This window comes from Crinia signifera, chromosome 11 (genome assembly GCF_055691185.1).
Source record: "Crinia signifera chromosome 11, ASM5569118v1, whole genome shotgun sequence".
In the NCBI taxonomy this organism is placed as follows: domain Eukaryota; kingdom Metazoa; phylum Chordata; class Amphibia; order Anura; family Myobatrachidae; genus Crinia; species Crinia signifera.
Genome location: NC_139227.1, coordinates 16966126 through 16990886, shown reverse-complemented (window position 1 = coordinate 16990886; position 24761 = coordinate 16966126). Strand labels below are relative to the sequence as shown.

At 46.7% G+C, this 24761-nt stretch overlaps 1 protein-coding gene across 1 annotated transcript; it reads right to left on the bottom strand.

Moving 5' to 3' along the window:
* Positions 1-765: 765 nt before the first annotated feature.
* On the bottom strand, positions 766-23145 carry LOC146045029 (uncharacterized). The gene is made up of 4 exons (XM_083163728.1): positions 23029-23145; positions 18857-19054; positions 17497-18004; positions 766-869 (listed from the first exon to the last, which is right to left on the bottom strand). Exons 1-4 carry the CDS (start codon positions 23143-23145, stop codon positions 766-768), a joined length of 927 nt encoding a protein of 308 aa, XP_083019854.1.
* Between the last annotated feature and the right edge of the window lie 1616 nt (positions 23146-24761).

Below are 24761 nucleotides of genomic sequence, written 5' to 3'. Positions count from 1 at the left end.
AGGATCTCGTTAAAAATTTTTGTTAGGGCATTAATTAGATCGGCATTTGTGACGTCTTCTGGTAGGCCTTTGATGCGTATATTATTCCTTCTTCCTCTGTTATCCAAATCCTCCAGTCTTGTTTGGAGAGATCGGAGTTCTGAGGCTTGAGCTGAGACCACTTCTATTAGGGATGACACCCTCTTGTCTGTGAACGCTTGACTCTCTTCCAACGATTCCATTTTGTTTGCAACTTCGGACAGATCTTGTTTGACGGAAGCCATCTCCTCCCTGATTGCAGAATGGAGGTCTTGCTTTGTGGGGAGCGTTTTAATGTATGATAGAATTTCCGCTATGTCGCTACCGAGCTTGGCGGGCTCTACCTGATGCGCGCCCTCAACCCTCGTGGGACTGGAAGAAGCGGTGGAGGATTGCGGGGGTTCCATAGTAGCTGCCGTATGGTCTGGTTCAGCGGGTGTGGGTAAGAGGAATGGTCTCAAGTTGGTCTGAGTAGCGTCAGTTCTGGGTAGGGAGGTGTCTTTCTTCTGGGCTGATTTGCCAGTTTTGCCCATAGTGGCCTGCCTGGTCGCTTGGAGTGGCTGTTTCGCTGAGAAGACTTTACATATAGGTCAAGTGGTCATCTGCGTAGGTCTTTCTCTAGTCAGTGGTCCCCATGGGTTGGCGGTCAATCATGCATCTCTATTGAGAGGTGCTGTGGGAAAGCTTGCGTTATGGCATTCTTGAGAGGGGAGATGGGAAAGTGGAAAACTCCAGTGAGTATAGTAATTAAATAAGAGAATTGGGTGTTAAGCCAATGTTTGCCACAAGATGGCGCTGTAGGACCAAAGTTGAAGCAATAAGGAGAGAGATGTCCAGTTTCCGCAGGGCTCCTGCAAGAGAGCACCCACCAGTATTAGCACCAGAGGTGTCCTGCAAAGTCTGCAAACCCCTAGGTCATCATGTCAGAAAGGGGGAGCCAGGAGAGCATCTACCCCTAGGGGAGCAGGGAGTGCTGAGGGTAAATGCCCCTTCCAAGCTGTATTTATATTAGTGTCCCAGGTAGGAGTTAATAAACTTCAATTCTGTCTAGTGTTGTAGGCTCGACAGGCAGGTGGATTGTAGTAGAATACCCCAGTCCACTTACTGTGTCCTTATGTAGGCGTCTTGACTGGGCAGGCAGGTGAGGGATAGAGCCAGATCGTGGAAGGCTGCTGATCTCGCCTCCTTAAGATGGCTGCGTCTCCCGCTGCGTCTCCCCTGTAGAGAGTCCCGGCATGCAGGAGTCCCCTGCGACTCTCCAGGTGTCACTGCCAGGCACCAACGGGGCTCCGCCGCCAGCGGGGGGAGCCTCCCCTAATGCCCAGCTTTTTCTGTCTGGCGATCGCCGCTTCTTCAGCCGCGGCACCAGAGCCGCGAGCGGCTTGAAAATTGAGGCCCCGGCTGCACCCCTGTGCGTAGGCCGCAACCCGCGGGGACTCCCGGATTGTCCCCCGGCTCCGCAGCAACGCTACACGGGGTGGCGGGAGGTAAGAGAGGCAGTCTGGGGGTTTAGCGGTGGGCAGGGAGGCTCCAAAAGGCTGTCGGAAGCTTCGTGTACAGGGAGCTCCACGGACCTGCGACCTCTCCGTTCAGCAGTCAGGCCACGCCCCTCCATTTTTATTTTTTTGTCCCTTCTGTCACCCTAGTCATCTTGCCACTCTTCTCTTCCTCTTTCTTTCTCTACAATCCTGTTCTAACATTCTCTAAAGTGTTTCCACCAGTTGCAGTAGCGCACGCAGGGGGGGTTTCTGAGTACCCAGAAACCCCCCCAGGAGTGTAAGGACCCTAGGCTGAAAGCTGAGGGTCCCCTCTTTCCATGGGTACAAGAATTTTGAAAATCGGCCCTTGGGAACCGGAGATAACTGACTTCAAAGCAGTGGTCCCCATCCAAGCCTGTTAATTGCTATTCCCAGTCAGATATTTCAGGTTCTGTCTGACTTGGAGTTTTGATGAGGGTATATTCCAAAAGCTGGGACTCTCCCCCTTTGATGGACACTAGTAGCTTGTCTCTACTGTTCCCAGAACCGAGATATCAGCCTTCCAGCAGCTGGTTACTGCTCCAGCTCTACACACCTGGTATGTAGTTTTATATTCTTGTTGGCGGATTGCTCTGCCTCCTGAACTCTGATCCCCTAGTCCCCAATATCATTTGGTAGGTGGGATTCTCTAGTTTTATTTCCATTAAAATATAAGAAATCTATTTCTGGGAACTGGAGATATCTGCAGTCAAGCAAGCTATCCTCCGACCAGAAAATTATGAATAATAAGCCCACTACCACCCTGGAAGTTATGTACAGTATCAGGGCCCCTTCATTCAGCCCAATGCCCCTTCTCCCACCCAATCTCCCACCATCTGTGCAGTAAAGGGGTAATTAGTGGAAATTACTGATCCAGGCCCTTCATGCTGAGCGGTTGATTTAATACCCCCTACCACCCGCGGGACATCAAAGCTTCCCCCACCCCTACCGCTGGAGGATCGGTAGGGGCCCCAATACATTGCTATGCCCAGGGGTCTACACTGCTTTTATATAATATATGTGTGTGTGTGTGTGTGTGTATAATTATTATTATTATTTTTATAAATTTGGTCTATCTATAATAATTTAACTGACCCGGCATATACTGGGTCACCTAAGTGTCCATCTCCGTGCTTTACTCCGCCCCTCTGGAAACCCCCTTCTGAAAATCCTGCGTTTGCCACTGAGTTGAGATGTGGATGGTGAACCTATGTCTTTAAAAGATTGGGACATAATATAATTTCAGCAACCGAATGACATCACTATATTTCAATATAAGAAGGTGATTAATGTGCTGCCATGCTCCCAATTGGTAGTAATTACAGGAGGGCGCTGGGTAAGCATAGATGTGCACCAAAGACTGTGTTTTGGTTTTGTATCTATATAAAATCTGGATTCTGGATTTGGTTCTAATTTTGCAATTACTGACGTGTTTTAGTTTAAATAAAACATGCTAAAAACAGCTAGAAGCATGTCATTTGAGTGTGATAAATCCTCAGCATTTTTGATGAACATGTTTAAAAAGAGTCCTACTTGTCCTTAGCACTGTAGTTGTTAATTGCTGTATATGGTCTGGGCCAAGCCTGACCAACTCGTGGCTCTCCGGCTGTTGAGAAACTAGTCCCAGCATATCATCATGCCATTCAGCTACTGTAGTTAAACATGCTGGTACTTGCAGAACTGTAGGTTATCAAGGCCAGGTCTGGACACTGACTGGCCCACTCTGGAACATCAATTCTATACTTCTTATACAAATGAAAGCTGGATTATTGGGGTGGCATAAAAAGTATTTCCCCAAATCCTATGTATTTTGCAGGCTGCAAATGTTATTTCCCCAGTACAAGCATACTTGACAAATAGATTGTAAGCTTGGGAGCAGGCCCATTTTACCATTTTGGCTTTCTGTGACTACCAAATTTGTTTTATCCCTAATTCCAATAGTAAAGTGTAACTATGGAGGTCATTCTGATTGATCTCAAAACCCACTTCTTCCGACTAGCCTATCCCTCCTCCTCCTAACCTCTTTCGCTCCTCCTATCCTGCTTACCCTACCCCTCCATCCGTTCCTACTATTCTTTTTGTTTTTTGTTCGTCCGCCCACATCATTGTAGTCTGTTAACTCTTATGAGTAGGGCCCTCGTTCCTCACGTACTTACCCTACCTCTTTACCTCACCAACGCTCCTGCCCTGTTCTTCCCTTCCTCTACTTCATCTTCAGTCTTCTACACAATTTCTACACCTACTTCAGAATTGATGCTGATTTTAGTTCTACCAGCTATACCCCTATTTATGCTTTATTTTATCATCACACCCTGTACGTTACCAGGGCCCTTATTCTGGTTGAAGCGGTAACGGCCGCATGCGGCCGTTCCGCCGATGTTTTCGGTCTGCGCATGTGCAGAGGCCACTCTGCGCATGTGCAGCCGAAATCGCCGTACACGTATTTTGTCCGACGCAAAGGGGGTGGATAGGGGCGTGAGGGGCTACGAAGCCTCATTTGCATATGCATACGCCCCGCGTTTCATGGGCGTTCCCATGCAAACGCGGGGCGTACGCATGCTAATGAGGCTATGACGCGTGGGTACAGGGCGGGCATCTGACATCGCCGGATGTCAGCTGCCCGCCCCCATACAAGATTTCACACGGACAAGTGTCCGTGTGGTCTTGTGTTGCGGGACCTGGTGGAGCGTGCGGCCCTGCATTCGATGTTCGGCGACCATCGAATGCAGGGGCTGCTCCCACCATGGAGGAGGCGTATCCCCGTCCACAATCATGCGGATCGCCACATGGCCGCGTACGGACGGCCGTGGCGATCCGTATGGAAGGCGGGGATTCGTCTGGTGCGGTCGGAGCCGCATATGCGGCTCCGGCCGCACCGATCAGAATAAGGGCCCTTGTTATTTGTTTTTATGTTTGCTATGTAAGGCGCTGCGGACACTTTGTGATGCCTTATAAATAAACTAACTGCTATTGCTACTACTACTACCTGCAAGGCTGCAAATTTAGCCCCATTGTCTCTTCTGGCTGGGGCACCAGAGCTTCCCAGCAATTCAGCGTCCCAGCTGCCCAGCGCAATAGAGACTGAGCACTAGAGCACTCAGACTCTATTGCACATGTGCAGACCTCTGAAAAAATGTCTGCCACACCATTTTTCCGGTGGTTCCAGCAGTGGAACTGACTTCGGAAGGTGCGTATTAAGAAATGGGTGCAGTGTGCACCCATTAAAAATACGCCACTGATTCAACTGCTGAGCTGTATTATTACATCTGAATGATAATCACTTAAAATTATGCTGCTGGCAACAATGTTACCTCCTCCTTAATTTTATTGGAGGAATCCTTACAACCGGGGACAAAGCAATGTCCAATTCTCCACTGATGGGCTGTACATTCTGGATACAATACTACCTCGATCCATGATCCTGCTGTGATCGAATTTCATTTCTGGCAGCACACCGGAGAGGGTGCAGAATTCTGTCCAAATGTTTAGCGGGTGCTCACTTGCGGTGTGGGCTAGCTGTGTTTAGCGAGTAAGGGCTGGCATGGCCATGATTCCGCAGGTAATCCGGAGGTCTGGTCTTTAGCTAAGGATCAGTGAATGAGGATTTCTGCACAACACTACTTCCTGAGTCCCTTTTTCAAAAAGGGTGGATTACAATAATTTGTCTTACTTCACGGATCCACGCACAATACTGCCCGTGAGGCCCTTCGTACCCTGGCATTTTGGAAATTTTAGTTTTCATGTTTTATTATTATTAGAATTCAATTTGTTTTTCTTTTCCATACACCTGACCACCTCAAGTAATTTTTAATAATTTTTATAATTTGTGGGGGGGGGGTTTTATTTAAATTTCCTAGCGCAATCAACACTTCTTTCTATTCCCCTTTAGCTGATGACAGCCTTTCTCAGCCTGGTAATAAATGTTGGGATATGAGAAGGTAGGACTGGTCCTGTAACATGGAGCTCCCATTAAAGAGTGAAACGCACCAGGGCTGTGTTTCTAAACCTAGACCTACCTGCTTATATTCAAACATTTATTGCCAGCCTGAGAAAGGCTGTTATCTGCTAAAGACCAGATCTCCAGCATACCTGCAGCACAGCAGCCATACCTGCTCTCACTGGAGCCAGTTGCATAATTTCGGAAAATTTCAGAAAATTTCAGTGCCCCCCCATTGCTGATACAGCTATAGGCAGGTAGGCAGGGGAAGGCGAGGTCGTACCTGTGCATCATGAAGGGCCGGCGCTGTGGGTGCACCGTCGGTGGGAACTCAAGGGTGCTGGGGGACCTGGTGTGGCGTCCGCAGTGTCCGGGAACTGAAGCGCTGAGAGTGGACACTGCGGACGGACCGCGGCGGCAGAATTTAGAAATTCAAAAATATAGGCTGCTGATTGGCTGAGAGTACGCTCTCTCTCAGGCAATCAGCGTCCTCAGCCACCGCTGTCTCTGTCCACAGTGTACTCTCTCAGCACTAGTTCCCAGACACTGCAGTGCTTTTGCTTCATGCTGCCCAGGTACGGGCAGCATCCCAGGTGAGGGGAGTGGAGGGAGGGGGTGGAGGGGTTGCATAACAATAGCGGCCGCAGACCCCCAGTGCTCTAGTTACGCCACTGACTGGAGCTCACTCATCACAGCTAACTCATTCTGCAAGTGAGCACTCACTAAACATCCAGACAGAATCCTGCCCCCTCTCCGGTGTGCTGCCAACAGGTGATTTACGTGCAGTCTGTCAGCAGTGAATTGTACATTGCTTTATCCCTGGTGGTAAAGATCCCTCCGATAACATTAATGAGGAGTTAACATTGTTGCCAGTAGCTTCATTTTAAGTGATTATCAGTTAGCTGTAACAATACATCTCGGCCGTTGATTCATTGTGGAAGTTGATCCCATCATTTTTAAGCGGTATTGTGACTATCATATTGTGCCTATCACATATATTAATCATCTCCATGGAGAAAACTATTTAGTATACAGTATCTAGTGTACTGATCCACCATATAGTAGTTTAATATTAATTTTATTTTATCTGTACATATACAGTACTAATGTGTAAATTCACATAAATGGGCAAACCTTCCCCTGCGATATGATGATCCAGAATACACTGTGTCCATATTACTTTCTACAATTTCGGCAAAAAAACATAATCGTGTAATATTTTAAAACAGATGGGTGCTCTAATGTGCATATAAAAAACTCACAAGAATAGACGAATAAAACGCATAACTAATGATCCCCGGGCAAAGCTGCTACCACGATGTTGCCAATCTTCCTCCAGGTAGTAAAGGATCAAACACCGGTAATTGGTCCTCCACAAGGCAATGAAGATCGTTGGTATGGGTAGACCAGCAAGGGAATCCTGAAGCATTGCATACCAAACACTTAATGCATTTTGGACACAGAGGCCCTTCTGAGGAAGTGAAATAGATGTGAGGTGGAACTGGCCTAGATGCTTCTGAGGTGGAACTGGCCTAGATGCTTCTGAGGTGGAACCGGCCTGGATGCTTCTGAGGTGGAACTGGCCTAGATGCTTGAGATCTTGAAAAAAAAGTTTCTTAGAGATATGCAACATGTACCAAAGCTTCAATTAGACCAGATATGCCTCTATGGATAATTTAATCTTCATGATTATGGAAATATTATATTTACTTCATGAGCATCTCAATACACATGTGGCCCGCTCACCCCTTACTGGGTACTTTCTTTGTGACTGGCAGAGAAGATGTCCACCAAATAGCTTAACTAATTAGCTTTAAAATGGTCCCTTACAGCAGACTGGACCAATTAAATGTTCATCGGAATTCCAGCTCTCATGTCATCCTGTTTAGGATATACAGTACAACAATGCATTCTAATAACCACACAGGCTCACCTCAGCACTTTCTCTAAATTCACACAACTTTAACATAAAGACCTGACACCACCTCTATACTTGACTTAGCATTAACTTCCTAAAGATGTATAGAAGTCTCGATATTTATATTCTCTCCCTAATGTCTATGATTCTTCACACCCTTCTACCAGGATTAGAAGGATCTTGTACACCCATGTAAGGTCAGGACCACAGGTAGGGGGGTGCTGTGGATACAGCCGTCCAAGGCCTACCCCCCCCCCACACACACACACAGACACACAAACAGTGCTTCCACTGTACTGCCTATGAACGCAACCCTTCAGAGTACCGGAGGCTTCTTCACCTCTAGATGCAGGCAGCCAATCAGAGCTTGCGTACTGCCGGCAGCCACTCTGATTGGCTAACAGTACATGAGCTCTGATTGGCTCATCAGCCGTGCCACATTTTAATTGGCTGCCAGCATCCGGAGGCAAAGAACACTAAACTCTGGGAGCAGGGCTTCATTCAGCCATAGTGCACTGAGCAGGAGGCAGCACAGCAGAAGGAGGTTAGGACCCGGAGCCAGGCGGTAGGTGAGGGGGGTGCCGAGCAGTAAGTGAAGGGGGGGCAGACTAAAAATTGGTCCTGGGCCCCAAAATTCCTAGCGGCAGCCCTGTGTAAGGTTATCAATTTCACCCAGTTGCGAGAGTGGAAATAGGTATGAGAAAAGAGGGCTTATTATTTCCAATTTAATGACACCCTGACAAAGTGGCATGTTTAATTGGATAATATTTATAATGTAAGGGAATATGTGTGCCATAGGAAATATATACATCCCATTGTAACACTACCTTGACGTCAATATATTGTTTATAACTTTCTGTATGTATATATATATATATATATATATATATATATAATGCCTTTACGATTGTTGTTAGCATGCACTAATGCAACTATTACAACAAGATCAAAATAATAGAAATGAAAAAATGCATTTCTTTAGCTAAACTGCAATAAGTGTAACCACATTAAAAGGAGAAAAATCTTGCTCCTGAATATAGCTGTGCAATAACAGTCACAACATTACAAGTCTCTGCCATGCAGTAATAAAATCCATTCCATTTTCTATCGAGAGACAGAAAATACTTTCATCACATTTAGACAGAATTTCAAATAGAGCTCCAGCTAACATATTCCTGTATACGCGCTTTGTTAGATTTTTACAGCCACCAAAAAGTTACCTCCACCTCTAATTTCTGCAGTAATTAAAAAGTACAGAAAGTCTACATCGTCTATGCTGGATCTTGTCCGGTTTAACCTGAGACTGTAGGATTCTTAAAATAATCTAATGAAATCAGTGTATTCATTTCTCCAAACAGTCTAATTTTTTGCAGGGGGGGAGGGGGGGGGGGGCAGCCCAGCCTGAAGGGAGCAAAGGACAGAAAATGGGGGCGTGGCCCGACAATATCATGTGTGTGGGCCACGCCCCTCATTTACATGCACCACGCCCCTTGTCGGCCCAATGTCCATCTTTAGCTGCTACAGAAGTTGGGAGGTATGGTGTATATGTTTGGTAGAGAATAAAGGCATTTCTGCTAATCTAAAGGAATACCAAGATTACATTTAATAGTACCATATGAACATGATCCCATTATTTCAAGGGAAAGTCCACTTAAACGTATTTTAGGAATAATTATGTGTTATATTACAATATACTGATATAATTCCTGTAATTGCATGCTTAAAACACAGAAATGGAACTGACACGATTTAGCAAGCTGAATCACCTAGTGTACAGTTCCTACAGTCTATAGGTTGTTGCCAGGTGACAGACGTTGCTATGGAGAGTCAATCCTTCACAATTTATGTGCCGAAAAAAACAAAAACGTGCATTTTTGGACAGTATTTGTGCTTTTAAGCAGCCAATTTCAGGCACAAGTCCAAATTCAAGCATTATTGTACATTGTAGCATACGTAACATTGATTTAAAAAAAAAACACTGAGAGTGACATTTCTCTTTATTGGTTATGCTATGATAACAAGCTCACATCAGTATCTTTTTATTAGTATACTACAATTATTTCAATTTGGGTGTATGAATCTGCAGAAATGTTGATTATCATGATGTGGATTAACAGGACCAATGGGGCAGATGTATTAAGCCTTAACAAGAGATAAATGCAAGGGTGATAAGGAGAGATAAACATCCAGCCAATCAGCTCCTTACTGACTTTTTCAAACACAGCCTGTAACATGGCAGTAAGGAGCTGATTGGCTGGATGTTTATCTCTCCTTATCACCCTTGCATTTATCTCTTGTTAAGGCTTAATACATCTGCCCCATTGTTGTTTAAAATAAATAATCGTAAACAATTAATTTAAAAGCTTTTAAAGAAACCCATTGAATCAGTGGCGTAAATTTGTCCCAGTTGCCCGGAGGCAAGATAAATATTAGTGATTCCCAAATAGCTCAATCAGTAAGGTGTCCGTCTCCAGTAAGACAGGCTGAAGGTTCTAATACAGGGTTTGACACTTGCAAAAATGATGTTAGGATGGGGAGTCTGCAAAAGAAGTGATATCAACGGCTTTCAATTAACTGATTCAAACTTAAAGGGGAGAAGAGGTGCCCCATTGGAAGCAGGAGCCCAGCGGCAGATGACTCCATTGCCTCCCAGAGTTTTACCTCTGTATTGAATGGAGAATTCCATTTGCATGTGCTCTTCCATGTGTTAATTAATAAATAAACAAAAAAGTAGTATTCACCATAAATCTTCAAAAATAGGCAATGTTCACTGTTACAGTGAGAAAACGAGCATGGAATCTTTCTGCTGTTGTCCTCCGATTGGTAATACAGCGAGATGCTATTTTAGACGACTTTCGGTGCTCACATAGGGGTAAAAGCTTAAGCAAAAGCTGATTGGTTGCTATTTGCAACTTCTTTACTTGCCCACTTCTCCCCTGTTTAGAGGGCTTAATGAATCTCCCCCAAAATCTTGCTAATGCTGGGTACACACCAAAACGATTTGGATTGTATGCAAATCGTGTGATCCAATTTGCATACAATTTACATATGATTTGCATACGATTTACAAACGATCCAATCCAATCTGTATTCAGATGAATGGATCTTATACAGATCCTACCTGCAGCAGGTAGGATCGGAATCGGATCCAATTCGGATCCGACCAAACGATTTTGACCCAATCTGCATCCAATCGGTCTGAATTGGATCCAGATTGATGGGATTGTGCCCAAATTGTTTTGGTGTGTACCCAGCATAAGTTTCTCTTATAACCATGCAGGATGGACTCAGAAATTTGTATTTTACAGTATAAATAAAAAATCTGTTGAGCCAAATGGCTTACGCATACTCGATGATTAACAACAGCATCTCCAAAGATTGGCGTTTGCACATCTAGTGGGCTTAATCTTCAAGATTAAAAAAAAAAATAAGGTACTTGTGTATTATATCGGTGCCCCCGATGTACATCGTACGATGAACGTATCGTATCGCATCGCATGCCATGTACCCGATGCCATGCGATGCGACGCGATTTTGACCCCCTATACGATTAAAAATTGTATAAGCACCCTAAAGGGTGCTTTTGAGCACCCTAATGGGTGCTTACAATGTTAAATGCACCCCCACGCGGTACGCGTCCTACGACCTTTTCATACCCCCACTATCCACGTCGGCATGGAGTTGAGAATAGATTAGTGTGGCGAGCGCAGCGAGCCACCGAGCCCGAAGCGTGGCGAGCGGACGCGGATACCTTCACAGGTAAACGCGTCCCTTCGCGGGCTTCACAGGTATCCGTGTGCGCTCGCCACGCTTCGGGCTCGGTGGCTCGCTGCGCTCGCCACACTATTCTATTCTCAACTCCATGCCGACGTGGATAGTGGGGGTATGAAAAGGTCGTAGGACGGGTACCGCCGCCCTTCGCAGACTCGCTGCGCTCGCCACGCTTCGGGTTCACGTTTATAGTGGGGGGGCGTGGGGGTGCATTTAACATTGTATGCACCCATTAGGGTGCTTATACAATGTTTAATCGCATCGTATGGCATTGTATGCCATGTACAATGGCATACAATTTCAAAATTGTATGCCATCGTACACTAACCAACGACATCGCGTCGCATCGCATACCATCGCATGCGTTATGGTATACGATGCGATGGGCGCCGCCAAAATACACAAGTACCAATAATAATTTTCAAGTAGTTTTGGGGGCGATGGGAATAAAAAAAGCTTGTTTTGTCACGAGAGAGCAGGATTTACGCTCCAGTTGAGTTTAATTAAATTATCTCTTTTATTTCGGGAATAGTTTGCCTTAAATTACAGCAACAGCTAAGGTTATTTTAGATTTGCTATGGAGTTAGTAAGAGAAAGGCTTTTTTCAGCTGACCTCATTTAGTGCGATGGAAGTCAGCTATTCTCTGTCTATTAATACTTCAATAAAATCTGTCTTTTATGGGCAGCTGAAATAGTTGTCACATTTAAACCTGCATATTAATTGGTTGATAATGAGCAGTTAAAGCCGGTTCTCTGCAGGTACGCTGATCAATTTGAGGGAAACAGAAAAGATGAGTCCATTTTCTTATTGTATCTATAATTAAAATGTGATTTATGCATCTAATAAAGTGCATTCATTGATCCTCTGCAAATGTATGGTTTAATTTACAACCTTTTAAATCATAGTAATTTCCGTTTGTATAACAATGATTTTCCTAAGCAATTTTGCTATTATATATTACATTGCAATCTAACTGTGCATTGCAAAGAAAAATCTTTAATCTCGGAAAACAAACTTTGCTTAACTGCTGAAATGTTAGAAGTTAAAGATTTTGCTTATAGTCAACCCCAGTGGCGGAACTCCCGGAGGCAATGGAGTCATCTGCCGCCGGGCGCCAGGCTTAAAGGGGGCACTGACTCCATTGCCTCCGATGTTCCGCTCATTAGTGCCGCTGCCTATGCCGATGTTATGCAGCGCAGTGCGGGCGCTGTGTGTGCCCCTCCCCGGTACCCTTGTGTGAAGAGGTGCGGGCGGCCCCCCTCCCCCGTAGCCTTGTGCGGTGCGCAGTGTTGTGTGCGGGAGCCCACCCTCCCCTGTTCCCGTGTGTGCAGAGGTGTGGGCGGCCCCCTCCCCCATAGGTTTGTGCGGCGTGTGGTGCCGCGGTCGGGCGACCCCCCTAACCCCGCAGGCGACCCCCATCCCCCGTACGCAGTGGTGTGGGTGGGCGGCCCCCTCTCCCGTAGACTTGTGTGTAGTACCGCCGCTGCTTCGCCGCTCCTCCCTGCCGCCTGACAGTTCGGTGGAAGTCGGCCTGAGGCTTAGGAACCAACAGTGTCAAAGAGCCGGGAATCAGGCGGGAGACAAACCACCTCACTGCTACTGAAGCTGGCGAAATAGAGCTGGAATCTGGGTGGGAGACGCTGCAGCACTGGAGGGTAAGTCTATGAAAGCCTCTCTCTCCCCGACATCCTTTCTTTCACTCTTACACTCTTGTTTCTCTCTTTCTCAATAATTCATTCATTCATTCTCTCTTTCTCTTTCTTTCTCCCCCCCTCTCTCTAGCTATGGGGGGGGGGGGGGGGGGGCACCAACTTTTGTCTTGCCTCCGGGCTGCATGGCCAAACTTACGCCACTGGTCAACCCTGCAGGTCTGAAATAGTATCCCAGATTAGTTTTTGTTTAAATCTCCCCCATAGCAACCAATTTAGAGCTGTAATGTATCAAGTACTGTAATGTATCAAGTACTGTACATTGTATAAAATGATAGTGTATAGAATGAAGCTGTTCTGTTTGAAGAATTTGATGCTTCACCACCAACATGTTAAAAGTGTACAACCCTAAATCTATAGAACTTCAGGTGACATTTAATCAGATGCGAAAAATGTGATCTTTGCAAATTTTAGGGAAAAGACGGCCGAAATCGCACTTTTTCCTGAATTCGCATATTTAATTAGATGCGAAAACGGCAAAAAACGCGATTCTGAGAGTGCAATTTTTAGTCGTGCCGGAACTCACATCCAGATGTTTTCCCATTGAAAAGTATACAATTCGCATATTTAATGAGATGCAAATTTGGGAAAATGTGTCTAAAAATCGCCACACATGCAGACCAGGTTCTGACAGGTGAATTGGCCAGAACCCTGTACAGATCATCGAGATCTGTGCATGGTCCTGTCTTAAAAAATGCTTAATGATCTATTTATTTTTTTAAATGGCGTGGGGTCCCCCTCCTGAGCATAACCAGCCCCGGGCTCATTGAGCTGGACCTGGTTCCAAAAATATGGGGGACAAAAAGCATAGGGGTCCCCCATGTTTCTGAAACTAGCCCCGGACTCTTGGACTGGTCCTGGTTCCAAAAATATGGGGGACAAAAATTCTGGGGTTCCCCCGTATTTTGAAACCAGAACCAGGCTCCAACAGCCCGTGGTGTCATGCCACAGCCGGGGGACACTTTTTACATAAGATCCCCTGGCCGAACCATGAGCACCGTGGCTGCTCAGCCTTGGACTGGGTACCTGGAGGAGTGGAGATCTCCCAATAAAGGCAGATGTGATATGTGCAGAGAGAGTTAGATTTCAGGGAGTTATTTTGTTCCTGTACAGGGTACATAATGGCTGCATTATTTTTACACTGCAATCTAGTTTTCAGTTTGATAACACCTTATCCAAATCTAATGCTGCCCATACACTTGTGCAATTGCATTCGTTCGATATCAGGTTTGATTTCCCAGCATTTTTTTGCTTTGTGTTGTGAATACAATCATGAGATTTATCGCATGCCCCTTAAGATAAGATGGCGGGTGGGATCGCATGATCGAATGCTAACAAAAACATACAAGATTATCAAAAATATCTTGAAATTTTAAAATAGAGGACTGGGCCATCTGGGGGATATACAGTACAAACAGGCAGCAATTTTATCTCCCTGCGCTCCTGTTTGCTTTGTGACTAGAGAGGTTTGGTTTATACCTGCTGATCGTTCCACATTGCTACAGATGGAGCCACTCTTGTAAGCGGGGACTTGGTGTGACTATCGCCATGCGCCACTTCTGCCATCCGCCAGGAATGAGCCTCGCGAGCCTCATTCTGTTTAAGGATCAAGAAAGCCCTGCACTGAAGCCCCCTCTCCCTGATGCCTGCACACTGAAACCCCCGCTGCAGGACTGAAGTTTGCCTGCCTGTGCCTGTCTGCTCGATGAGGTACTGTACAGTGGGATCCACCAGCTCCACCACATATGGTGAGCTGGCGGGCTGGCTGAGAGGGGCTCCATCTGTACCTACCATGAACTGCTTTTTTCTGCTTGCATTACAAGTGTTTCTATACTGCTGTGTGTGGAGATGGATTCTGCTAGCTATCAGGATCTCATGTGCTACACTGTGCTCAAGGTGAGGGGAGACAGGGAGAAGGCCCAGCAAAGGAGGAGAGAGAGATCTTGCTGGACGAAGGACTGATTACTTCAAAGGCCTAATCAGTCTTATGTGGGGTACACACCAGGACGACCACCGTCGTTCACGACCGATAGACGACCATGGAACGATTTCCCTTGGACTTCCCGGGAGCTCCCAGGCAGTCCCCAGCAAACGATTAGCAAAAATTGTGTTTTTTTGCGGAACGATCTAGATCCGATCCCGATGCGCCCGCGATGGTCGTTAAGACGGTCGGATCGCTGGTTTTTGTTTTTTTTGCAAGAACACATGCGACCGTCGTCAGATGGGCCTTTGAAATTTGAATGAAGGGGCTGGACTAGCAGAGGGGGAGGACTAGCAGAGGGGGATAGGAATAGCAGCAGCCATTTTAAACCAGTGTATTTCTGCTTTGTTACTAGTGAGGCTTGGTTTATACCTGCTGAACGCTGGACATAGCTATTTACACATTACTTTGTTTTGCCTGCCATTACAAAGTGTCTTTTAACCCTGCACTATGGAGAATGCAGTGATGGGTAGTCACCAGCAACAGTACCTGCTCTATTATGCAGTTTTGAAGCTCAGGCGTCAGAGAGCCCAGCGCAGGAGAGAAAGATCATGCTGGACAAAGCAGTGGCTACTTCAGCGTCAGACTCGTTCGCACATGCCACTGCTCAGGGACATCAGGGAGAATAACCCAGACGATTTCCGTAACTTCTTGAGGATGGATGATGCCACATTCCAGGAATTGCTGCGTCTGGTGACTCCCCACATCGAGAAGCAGGATACCAAGTATCGCATGGCTATCCCTGCTGAGGAACGGCTGGTGGTCACCCTGAGGTTTCTGGCGACAGGACGGTCTCTTGCTGACCTAAAGTTTGGATCCCTCATCTCCCCGCAAGCTTTGGGCCTCATCATCCCGGAGACCTGCAAAGCCATTGTGAAGGTGCTGCAGTACCAGTATTGCAAGGTAAGGATGAAATATACACTGTACACTTTATTGTGCAAACAAAATATTTTTATTTATAATTTAGGCCTAGGACAGAAACAGGTTTTTTAGGCCTTTCATGGTTAAAACATGTAAAATAGTAAATAGATTGTGTCAACAAAAATATATTATAATACCATATATAAAAGATATTGTACAAAAACACACACTATATATAAAGATTTAAGTATGTATGACCCAGTTTAAACTTTCCCAATAAGTACGGGCTACTGTGTGGCAGAGGATGTCTGCCGCAGATAAGTAAAGGCTGCGGCCCACATGGCGCATGGCGCAGATGCAATGGTCCCGGCCACATTGATGTGCGCCATACGCCATGTGAGCAGTGGCCATCACATACCTGCAGCTGAGACCATGTCTGCCGCACAGTACCCCATACTATTGGTAAAGACAAAAGGGCAATAAATGGAGTTTGCTATCCAGATTGAGGAGAATCCTGTTCTCCCTCTGGTAATGCAGGTACAGGTAGCAGCATATAAAAAAACAAAAAACACACTCTGGTAACTTCTGGAACAGGCACTTACAACAGTAGGGATAAGGTACTGTGTGGCAGAGGATGTCTGCTGCAGATATGTAAAGGCTGCGGCCCACATGGCGCATGGCGCAGATGCAATGGCCCCCGCCCCATTGATGTGCGCCATACACCATGTGAGCAGTGGCCATCACATACCTGCAGCTGAGACCATGTCTTCGGCACAGTACCCCATACTATTGGCAAAGAAAAAAGGGCAATAAATGGAGTTTGCTATCCAGATTGAGGAGAATCCTGTTCTCCCTCTGGTAATGCAGGTACAGGTAGCAGCATATATGTAGAAAACCAAGACAAAAGACACTCTGGTAACTTCTGGAACATGCCCTTACAACAGTAGGGATAAGGTACTGTGCGGCAGAGGATGTCTGCTGCAGATATGTAAAGGCTGCGGCCCACATGGCGCATGGCGCAGATGCAATGGCCCCCGCCCCATTGATGTGCGCCATACGCCATGTGAGCAGTGGCCATCACATACCTGCAGCCGAGACCATGTCTGCCGCACAGTACCCCATACTATTGGTAAAGACAAAAGGGCAATAAATGGAGTTTGCTATCCAGATTGAGGAGAATCCTGTTCTCCCTCTGGTAATGCAGGTACAGGTAGCAGCATATAAATAAACAAAAATACACACTGTGGCCCTTGTGTGGCAGAGGATGTCTGCTGCAGATATGTAAAGGCTGCGGCCCACATGGCGCATGGCGCAGATGCAATGGCCCCCGCCCCATTGATGTGCGCCATACGCCATGTGAGCAGTGGCCATCACATACCTGCAGCCGAGACCATGTCTGCCGCACAGTACCCCATACTATTGGTAAAGACAAAAGGGCAATAAATGGAGTTTGCTATCCAGATTGAGGAGAATCCTGTTCTCCCTCTGGTAATGCAGGTACAGGTAGCAGCATATAAATAAACAAAAATACACACTGTGGCCCTTGTGTGGCAGAGGATGTCTGCTGCAGATATGTAAAGGCTGCGGCCCACATGGCGCATGGCGCAGATGCAATGGTCCCGGCCCCATTGATGTGCGCCATACGCCATGTGAGCAGTGGCCATCACATACCTGCAGCTGAGACCATGTCGATGGTAAATGATAAAGTAGCCTATTTTTTAAGACAGATCCTCAAAAACAGGACACTCTGGATCTTCTATCAGTAAAGAACTGTAGAATTGACGGTACTGGGGGGGTTGAGAAGGTTGTGTAGGTGTTGACTGGGTATGTGTTGGAATTGTGCTCGACTGGCCTGCTACGGTGGCAGGCGGAGTAGGCACTGGTGATTCTAATGACAGTGGTGTGTCTGGTGCACTACCAATGCCAACTATTTTAGTGCCACTGTTGAGATACCCTAAACTGCCATTATACACCAACTCCATGCATAACTTTTCAAAAGTAAGTTGCTGGTCAGGAGCCATGTTGCGAACACACTCTGCCACATAAGTGAAGTAGTTGTCATGTTTGTCCGGGTTTCTTTGCAGGACTTGATGTGCCCGCATCATAAATTCTTCATGTGCCGCTGCTTCTCCTTTTTTTCCTTTGCCACGCATTTTTTTGGCACGGGGGAGTGGTGGAGTGGGTTCCAGGGTGGGTGGCGGAGTGCGTGCCGGAGTAGGAACTTCGTTAGATGTGCATGCATTATCAGATAGGACAGATAGGTCTGGGGTTGCAGGTGGGTAGTCACCAAGCTGTAAAAAAATTGAACATGTTTACTAATCAATTCTATTTACTTCTAATTTCAGTTCCCTACCAGCGTGAATGAATGGAAAGTCATCGCAGAGGAGTTTGAACAGCGATGGAACTTCCCAAATTGCGGTGGAGCCATTGATGGCAAACATGTCCGCATAGCCCAGCCTATCAATAGTGGTTCCTACTATTTTAATTACAAGGGCTATTTTAGCATTGTACTAATGGCTGTGGTGAATGCCAACTATGAGTTTATCTTCCTGGATGTAGGAAGGAATGGCCGTGCATCGGATGGTGGCACTTTCAAGGACACAAAGTTCTACGAAAGGCTCATAGCGAACACCCTTCACTTGCCGTCTGTCCAGGAAACTAAACAGGGGCTTAACTTTGTTTTTGTGGCTGACGAGGCTTTTGGCCTGCACGAGCATGTCATGAAGCCATATGCGCAAAGGGGCCTGAACCATGACAAAAGGATCTTTAACTACAGGCTATCCAGGGCACGGCGTGTTGTGGAAAATGCTTTTGGCATCCTGGCAAGCCGGTTTCGCATTTTTCACACTGCCATTAACCTGAGGGTGGACAAAATTGACTGGGTTGTCACGGCGTGCTGTGTCCTGCACAATTTGCTCCGCAGAAAAGCCACACAGCAAAGGGCTACAGGCACAGCACTCCAAGAAGACCAAGAACTGCCAGAGGAGGTAGTGCAGATATCCTCCTTGCAAACCCCAACACAACGCTACACAGGGAGTGCACGAGCCAAACAGGTGAGGGAAGAGTACATGGCCTACTTTAATGGGGAGGGCGCTGTGGATTGGCAGGAGGAATCAATTAGATAGCCAAAAAAATAGACTCACCGATGCAGACTGCGAATTCTCCTCCTCCTCCTGCGCCGCGACTTCTTGGTTTTCCTGTTCGACCATAAGGACTACTCCTGTCCTCATCGACTCCTGGCTGAGGGTGAATGTCAACCGGTCATAGTACCAGAGCGATGTTTGATACATCTCGTCGACTCCAGCACCAGACTTCTTTGCAGCCTCCATCTTCTTGTGTTCCTTTAAGAACACCGTGCGCATATTCTGGATGCGTTTCCTCACCCATTCAACATTGGCCTCTGGGTGAAATGGAAGACTGTAGCGTGCCAACTCCTCCAAGGCTTGGTTTCTTTTCATTTTGTTTGAATACTCCTTGGATTTGGTTCTCCACAGGCATTCGTGTGTACGATATTTTTCAATAAACCCTTCCAAAAACTCTTGTTCCTTTGCGTTGGACATTGGGACTGTAAAAAGATAAAACCATTTTAGTTGTTATAGTTATACCCATGTTTTGTTTCATATTTAAATTTTTATAGTTATAGTTACCAGTTTACCTAGTTCTTATGTTTTAAGTATTTAAAATGTTAATAAACTTTTATGAAAACCACTATACATTTTATTGTGCAGATTGCTATTCACACACACAGGTGAATGGGGCCTAGCAGAGAGGAGTGCTTGGAATACTGCAATGGTGGACAATGGTTTATGTATATATATCTATATATACACAAACACACACACACACAGGTGAATGGGGCCTAGCAGAGAGGAGTGCTTGGAATACTGCAATGGTGGACAATGGTTTATGTATATATATCTATATATACACAAACACACACACACAGGTGAATGGGGCCTAGCAGAGAGGAGTGCTTGGAATACTGCAATGGTGGACAATGGTTTATGTATATATATCTATATATACACAAACACACACACACAGGTGAATGGGGCCTAGCAGAGAGGAGTGCTTGGAATACTGCAATGGTGGACAATGGTTTATGTATATATATCTATATATACACAAACACACACACACAGGTGAATGGGGCCTAGCAGAGAGGAGTGCTTGGAATACTGCAATGGTGGACAATGGTTTATGTATATATATCTATATATACACAAACACACACACACACAGGTGAATGGGGCCTAGCAGAGAGGAGTGCTTGGAATACTGCAATGGTGGACAATGGTTTATGTATATATATCTATATATACACAAACACACACACACACAGGTGAATGGGGCCTAGCAGAGAGGAGTGCTTGGAATACTGCAATGGTGGACATTGGTTATATGTATACACACAGACATGGGGCCCACCCAAAAAAAACAGTGACATGGTCGGGTGCACGGTTGCCAAACCAGTGCTTTATACACACTATATACATTGGTGGCAACAGTGGGCATGCATAGAAGAGCATTGGGAGTGCAAACATACCAGGTTGTTGTTCTGGGAGATGAGACAAGAAGGAGAGTCCAACTGCTGCGCCAGCGCTGTTTGCTATGTGGAAAAACATGGCGCCGGGGGAGTGTTTAGGAAATGCCACTCAAATAGGCTGGATCAAACGACGGACGCACCGACGGACGGACGACGGAGGCGGCAAAAAACACTCACGATCTGCATACGATTGACGGTCGGTCGGCCTGGGATTGACAGATCCTACCTGCAGCACGTAGGACCAAAGATGCGACCAAACGAGCGGCGTGAACGCGCATTTGATCGGAATCGGATCAAATAAATGTCAAAAACACACGATAGTACATACAATCTGCATACAACCGGTCGGAATTGGATCTAAATTGACAGAATCGTGCCCTAGTCGTCCTGGTGTGTACCCAGCATTACATGCCCCTCCTGGCTGATATCAGGGACAACAATCCAGATGACTTCCACAACTTCCTGCGCATGGATGATGACACCTTCCAGGAGTTGCTGCAGGTGACCCCCTATGTTGAGAAGTGGGAGACCAGATGGTGGGTTCCTATCCCTGCTGAGGAATGCTCATGGCTATTGGGCAGTCATTTGAAGACCTCAGGTTTGGGACATGCATCTCTGCGCATGTTTTGGGACACATCATCCCTGAAACCTGCAAGGCTTTTATCAAGGTTCTTTACAAGTATTCTGCTACTATGACATTGAGTAGCCCCGCAGATATGGGTGCAATGCACACAGGGGTTATTCTGATTGATTCACAAGGCTGCGAATTCGCAGCCTTGTGAGTCCACCAAACCCCGTCTTGCAAATGCTGGTAGGCCAGCCCAACCATTCGCAAGGTGGGCACATTCACACTGGCTGCGAATGGATGTTTTACATAAACATCCATTCGCAGTCTGCGGGGGAACACCCACATCTTTCGATGGTCACTGACCATCAATAGATGTAGAAGGTGCACGCATATGTAAGGTTGACATGAGGAGCAGGTGCTTTAGGTTGTGGCCCATGAAGGTTCCAATCTGGTGTCACTTGTCCTGTGAGTGTCTTTTGCAAAACCTGTGACACCAGGCACTGGCACTCTACTACTGTTGCTCGGAAAGTTTACACATGGTTTTGACAACATATGACTCAAAGTCATCAAATTCATCCGGTTTCTGGATCAGTTGTGAACGTGCCTCCAATAGTGGGTCTTCCACAAATTTGGTTTACCGTGGCTTCCTTCTGGCACCCTGTCGCTGTGGAGATCTTGATTCCACTACTGATGTGTTTTGTATGCCAGGGGTATGGCTGAGGTCTTCGGGTATCTGTAGTAGGTCTTGTGACTGTGGTGGGAAAAAAACATGTTTATTAAATTTTAAAACATTTGCTGTTTCTTTTACAGTTCCCTACAAGGGTGGAAGAATGGCAAGCTATAGCAGACGAATTTGGCAGTCACTGGAATTTCCCAAACGGTGGTGGTGCCATAGATGGGAAACATGTGCGCATCACCAAACCCACCAACAGTGGGTCAGACAATTTCAATCATAAAGGCTACTTTAGCTACTTCTCATGGCAGTGGTCAACGCAAACTATGAGTTTATTTGGTACTTATGTACTAACTGGGCTGCCGATTTTGAAATCGGGTCCATCGCATCGCATCGCATCCGACCATATCGCATGCGATGCGATGCGATGGACCCGATTTTTCCATAGGATTCAATGTTAAAATGGACTGAGTCCATTTTAACATGGAATTCAATGGGAAAAGGGGTCCTTTTCATACCCCTACTATCCAAGTGGGCATGGAGTTGGATATAAACCTGTGGCGAGCGTAGCGAGCCACCGAGCCCGAAGCGTGTCGAGCGTAGCGAGCCCCGCGAGGGGACACAGAATACCGTCCCCTCCCGGGGCTCGCTACGCTCGCCACGCTTCGGGCTCGGTGGCTCGCTACGCTCGCCACAGGTTTATATCCAACTCCATGCCCACTTGGATAGTAGGGGTATAAAAAGGACCCCTTTTTCCCATTGAATTCCATGTTAAAATGGACTCAGTCCATTTTAACATTGAATCCAATGGAAAAATCTGGTCATCGCTTCGCATCGCATGCGATATGGTCGTATGCGATGCGATGCGATATTGCATCGCATCTGATTGTATGCCTTAAGTTAAGGCATACAATCGAAAAATCGGCAGCCCAGATAATACATAAGTACCGTTTATTTTCCTGGATGTTGGGAAAAATGGCTGATGCTCAGATGGAATTAAGGAATACCCGTTTCTATGATAGGCTCACCACTAACTCCTATCATCTGCCACCTGTTGAGCAAACAAAGAATGGCCTGGGATTTGTGTTTGTGGCAGATGAGGTCTTTGCACTGCACAAACACATAATGAAGCCCTTCCCATAAAGAGTCCTGAACCATGACAGGCGCATTTTCAACTATCGACTTTCTAGGGCCTGTTGGGTTACTGAGAATGCATTTGACATTCTCAGCAACTGATTCAGGATCTTCCATCGACCCATCAACATGAGGCTGGACAAAACTAACTATGCAGTAGCAGCATGTTGTATATTACACAATATGCTCCAACGAAAGGCCACCAGCAGAATGCCTTTGTTCCCAGTTGGACCAGAAAACCGGAACCAGCCATTGGAGCTAGTACAGATTTCCTCGCTGACTGCAAGGGCCAAACAGGTCTGGGAAAACTACAATGCCTTTTTCAATGGGGAGGGAGCTGTGGCATGGTGGAAGGAAGCCATCAGATAATAAACCTTTTTTAAAATCAACTTACCCCATTGTCCTCCTCCAAATCCTGTCTTCCCTCTTCGGACTCTGCCATCACGACTAGAGACCCCTTACGTTTCTCCAGGAGGAAGTTTACATCTTTGAAATACCACAGCTGCAACATGTAGACCTTGTCTGCACCGGTTCCCGACCTCTTCTACGCCAAATAAAAGTCTCTGCTCTCATGCGACATCTGAAACAACAAAAAAAGGTTAATACATATGGGAAAAGTTGCATAATTCTAGTTAAATAAAGTTAGTTTTCCAGTTACTTTTGTGAAATGTGTTTTTGATAATACATTGATATACAGAGTGCAGCATAATGATGTGCAGTGGGGCAGCATAATGGTGTGCAGTGCAGCAGCAAAATGGTGTGCAGTGGGGCAGCGTAATGGTGCGCAGTGTGGCAGTATAACTGTGCTCAGTAGGGCAGCATAATGGTGTGCAGTGAGGCAGCATAATGATGTGCAGTTGGCTGTGGTGTAACTAACATTTATGTGACCCCCCCGATATTGACATCGCCGCCACCTCTAACATTCCTAAAAAACTGTCTGCTGTATGGGGGAAGCCATTTTGTGGTGTACTTGTTCATTAGAACTGCAGGAGACGGAGCCAGGAGGATATCTGCGCTGTGGGACCTGGAATGCGGAGGCGGCATGTAGAGGGTTAAGGGGGTTGCTTTACTTTACTTGGGCAGGCGGGTGGGGGGGTCTAGGGGGAGGGGAGGCGGTGCTGTCATTATGTCTGGGGCTCCGGGATACTAGTAACTATAGCCACCAGACCGGTGCCCACAGTTACTTTGCACCTCCCTGCCACAGCAGGGGCTGCAGGACTATAGTTACATAATAATGGTATGTAGTGGGGCTGCATAATGGTGTGCAGTGCAGCAGCATAATGGTGTCCAGTGGTGCAGCGTAATGGTGCGCAGCGCAGAAGAATAATGGTGCGCAGCAGCATAATGGTGGACAGGGCACGGCTAGCAGCTTGCAATAGGGCAGCATTTTGGCCAGTAGGCCAGTAAAATGGTAGAGCAGAATAATGGTGGGCAGTGGTGGTTACACAGAATAATAATCATTGGTGGCCAGCAATGTAGCCTACCTACCTTTTCTGCAGTTTGAGGACTCAGCAGTGTGCTTCCAGCCTCCTCTCCAGTCATGTGCACAGTGACCAGGAAATGATCAGAAATCTTCAGCTATCGAACGTCGCAGTGAGAAAAATCGAATATGCACAAAAAAGCATGCGACCGCACAAAATATTTGATAAATACAGATGGAGCGGGCCTTATGCTTGCTGGCGAATCGCCAGCAGCATGCTGCTGGCGATCCGGCAGCAACACGTCACTCCATCTGACTGAGACGCGCGTGCGTCCCCCACGCACGCGCGTCTCAGTATCCGGGCGGCCGGGCGGCGAGGCGGACGCAATACTGTCCGCCTCCCGCTCGAGGGGGGCTGGGGGGACCCGAGGAGGCTGTGGGGGGGTTTGGTCGCCCGGTGTGGGCACCGGGCGACCGAGGGCAGCACCGTCGACACACAGATGGTGCGGGAGCAGGGAATGGCGATGGCGACGCCATCGCCATCCCCTGCAAAGATGAATCCCGCTCCATCTGTATGCGCAGAACATGTGTGTATGCGCAGAACATGTGGCGCGATATATTTGACTGGCAGGCCCACGAATCACGTCACATGGCATACGAAAAATTCATACAACCATTCGATTTATCAAACAGATGTGGTCGAAATT

Excerpts from the sequence above, each read along its gene's own strand:
- LOC146045029 (XM_083163728.1), bottom strand. The coding sequence starts at position 23,145 with ATGTTGCAGCTGTGGTATTTCAAAGATGTAAACTTCCTCCTGGAGAAA. Across the intron at positions 19,055-23,028 it reads ATTTGGAGGAGGACAATGGG|GAACACAAGAAGATGGAGGC; the intron begins GTAAGTTGATTT and ends GTGTTCTTAAAG. Across the intron at positions 18,005-18,856 it reads AGAATTCGCAGTCTGCATCG|CTTGGTGACTACCCACCTGC; the intron begins GTGAGTCTATTT and ends ATTTTTTTACAG.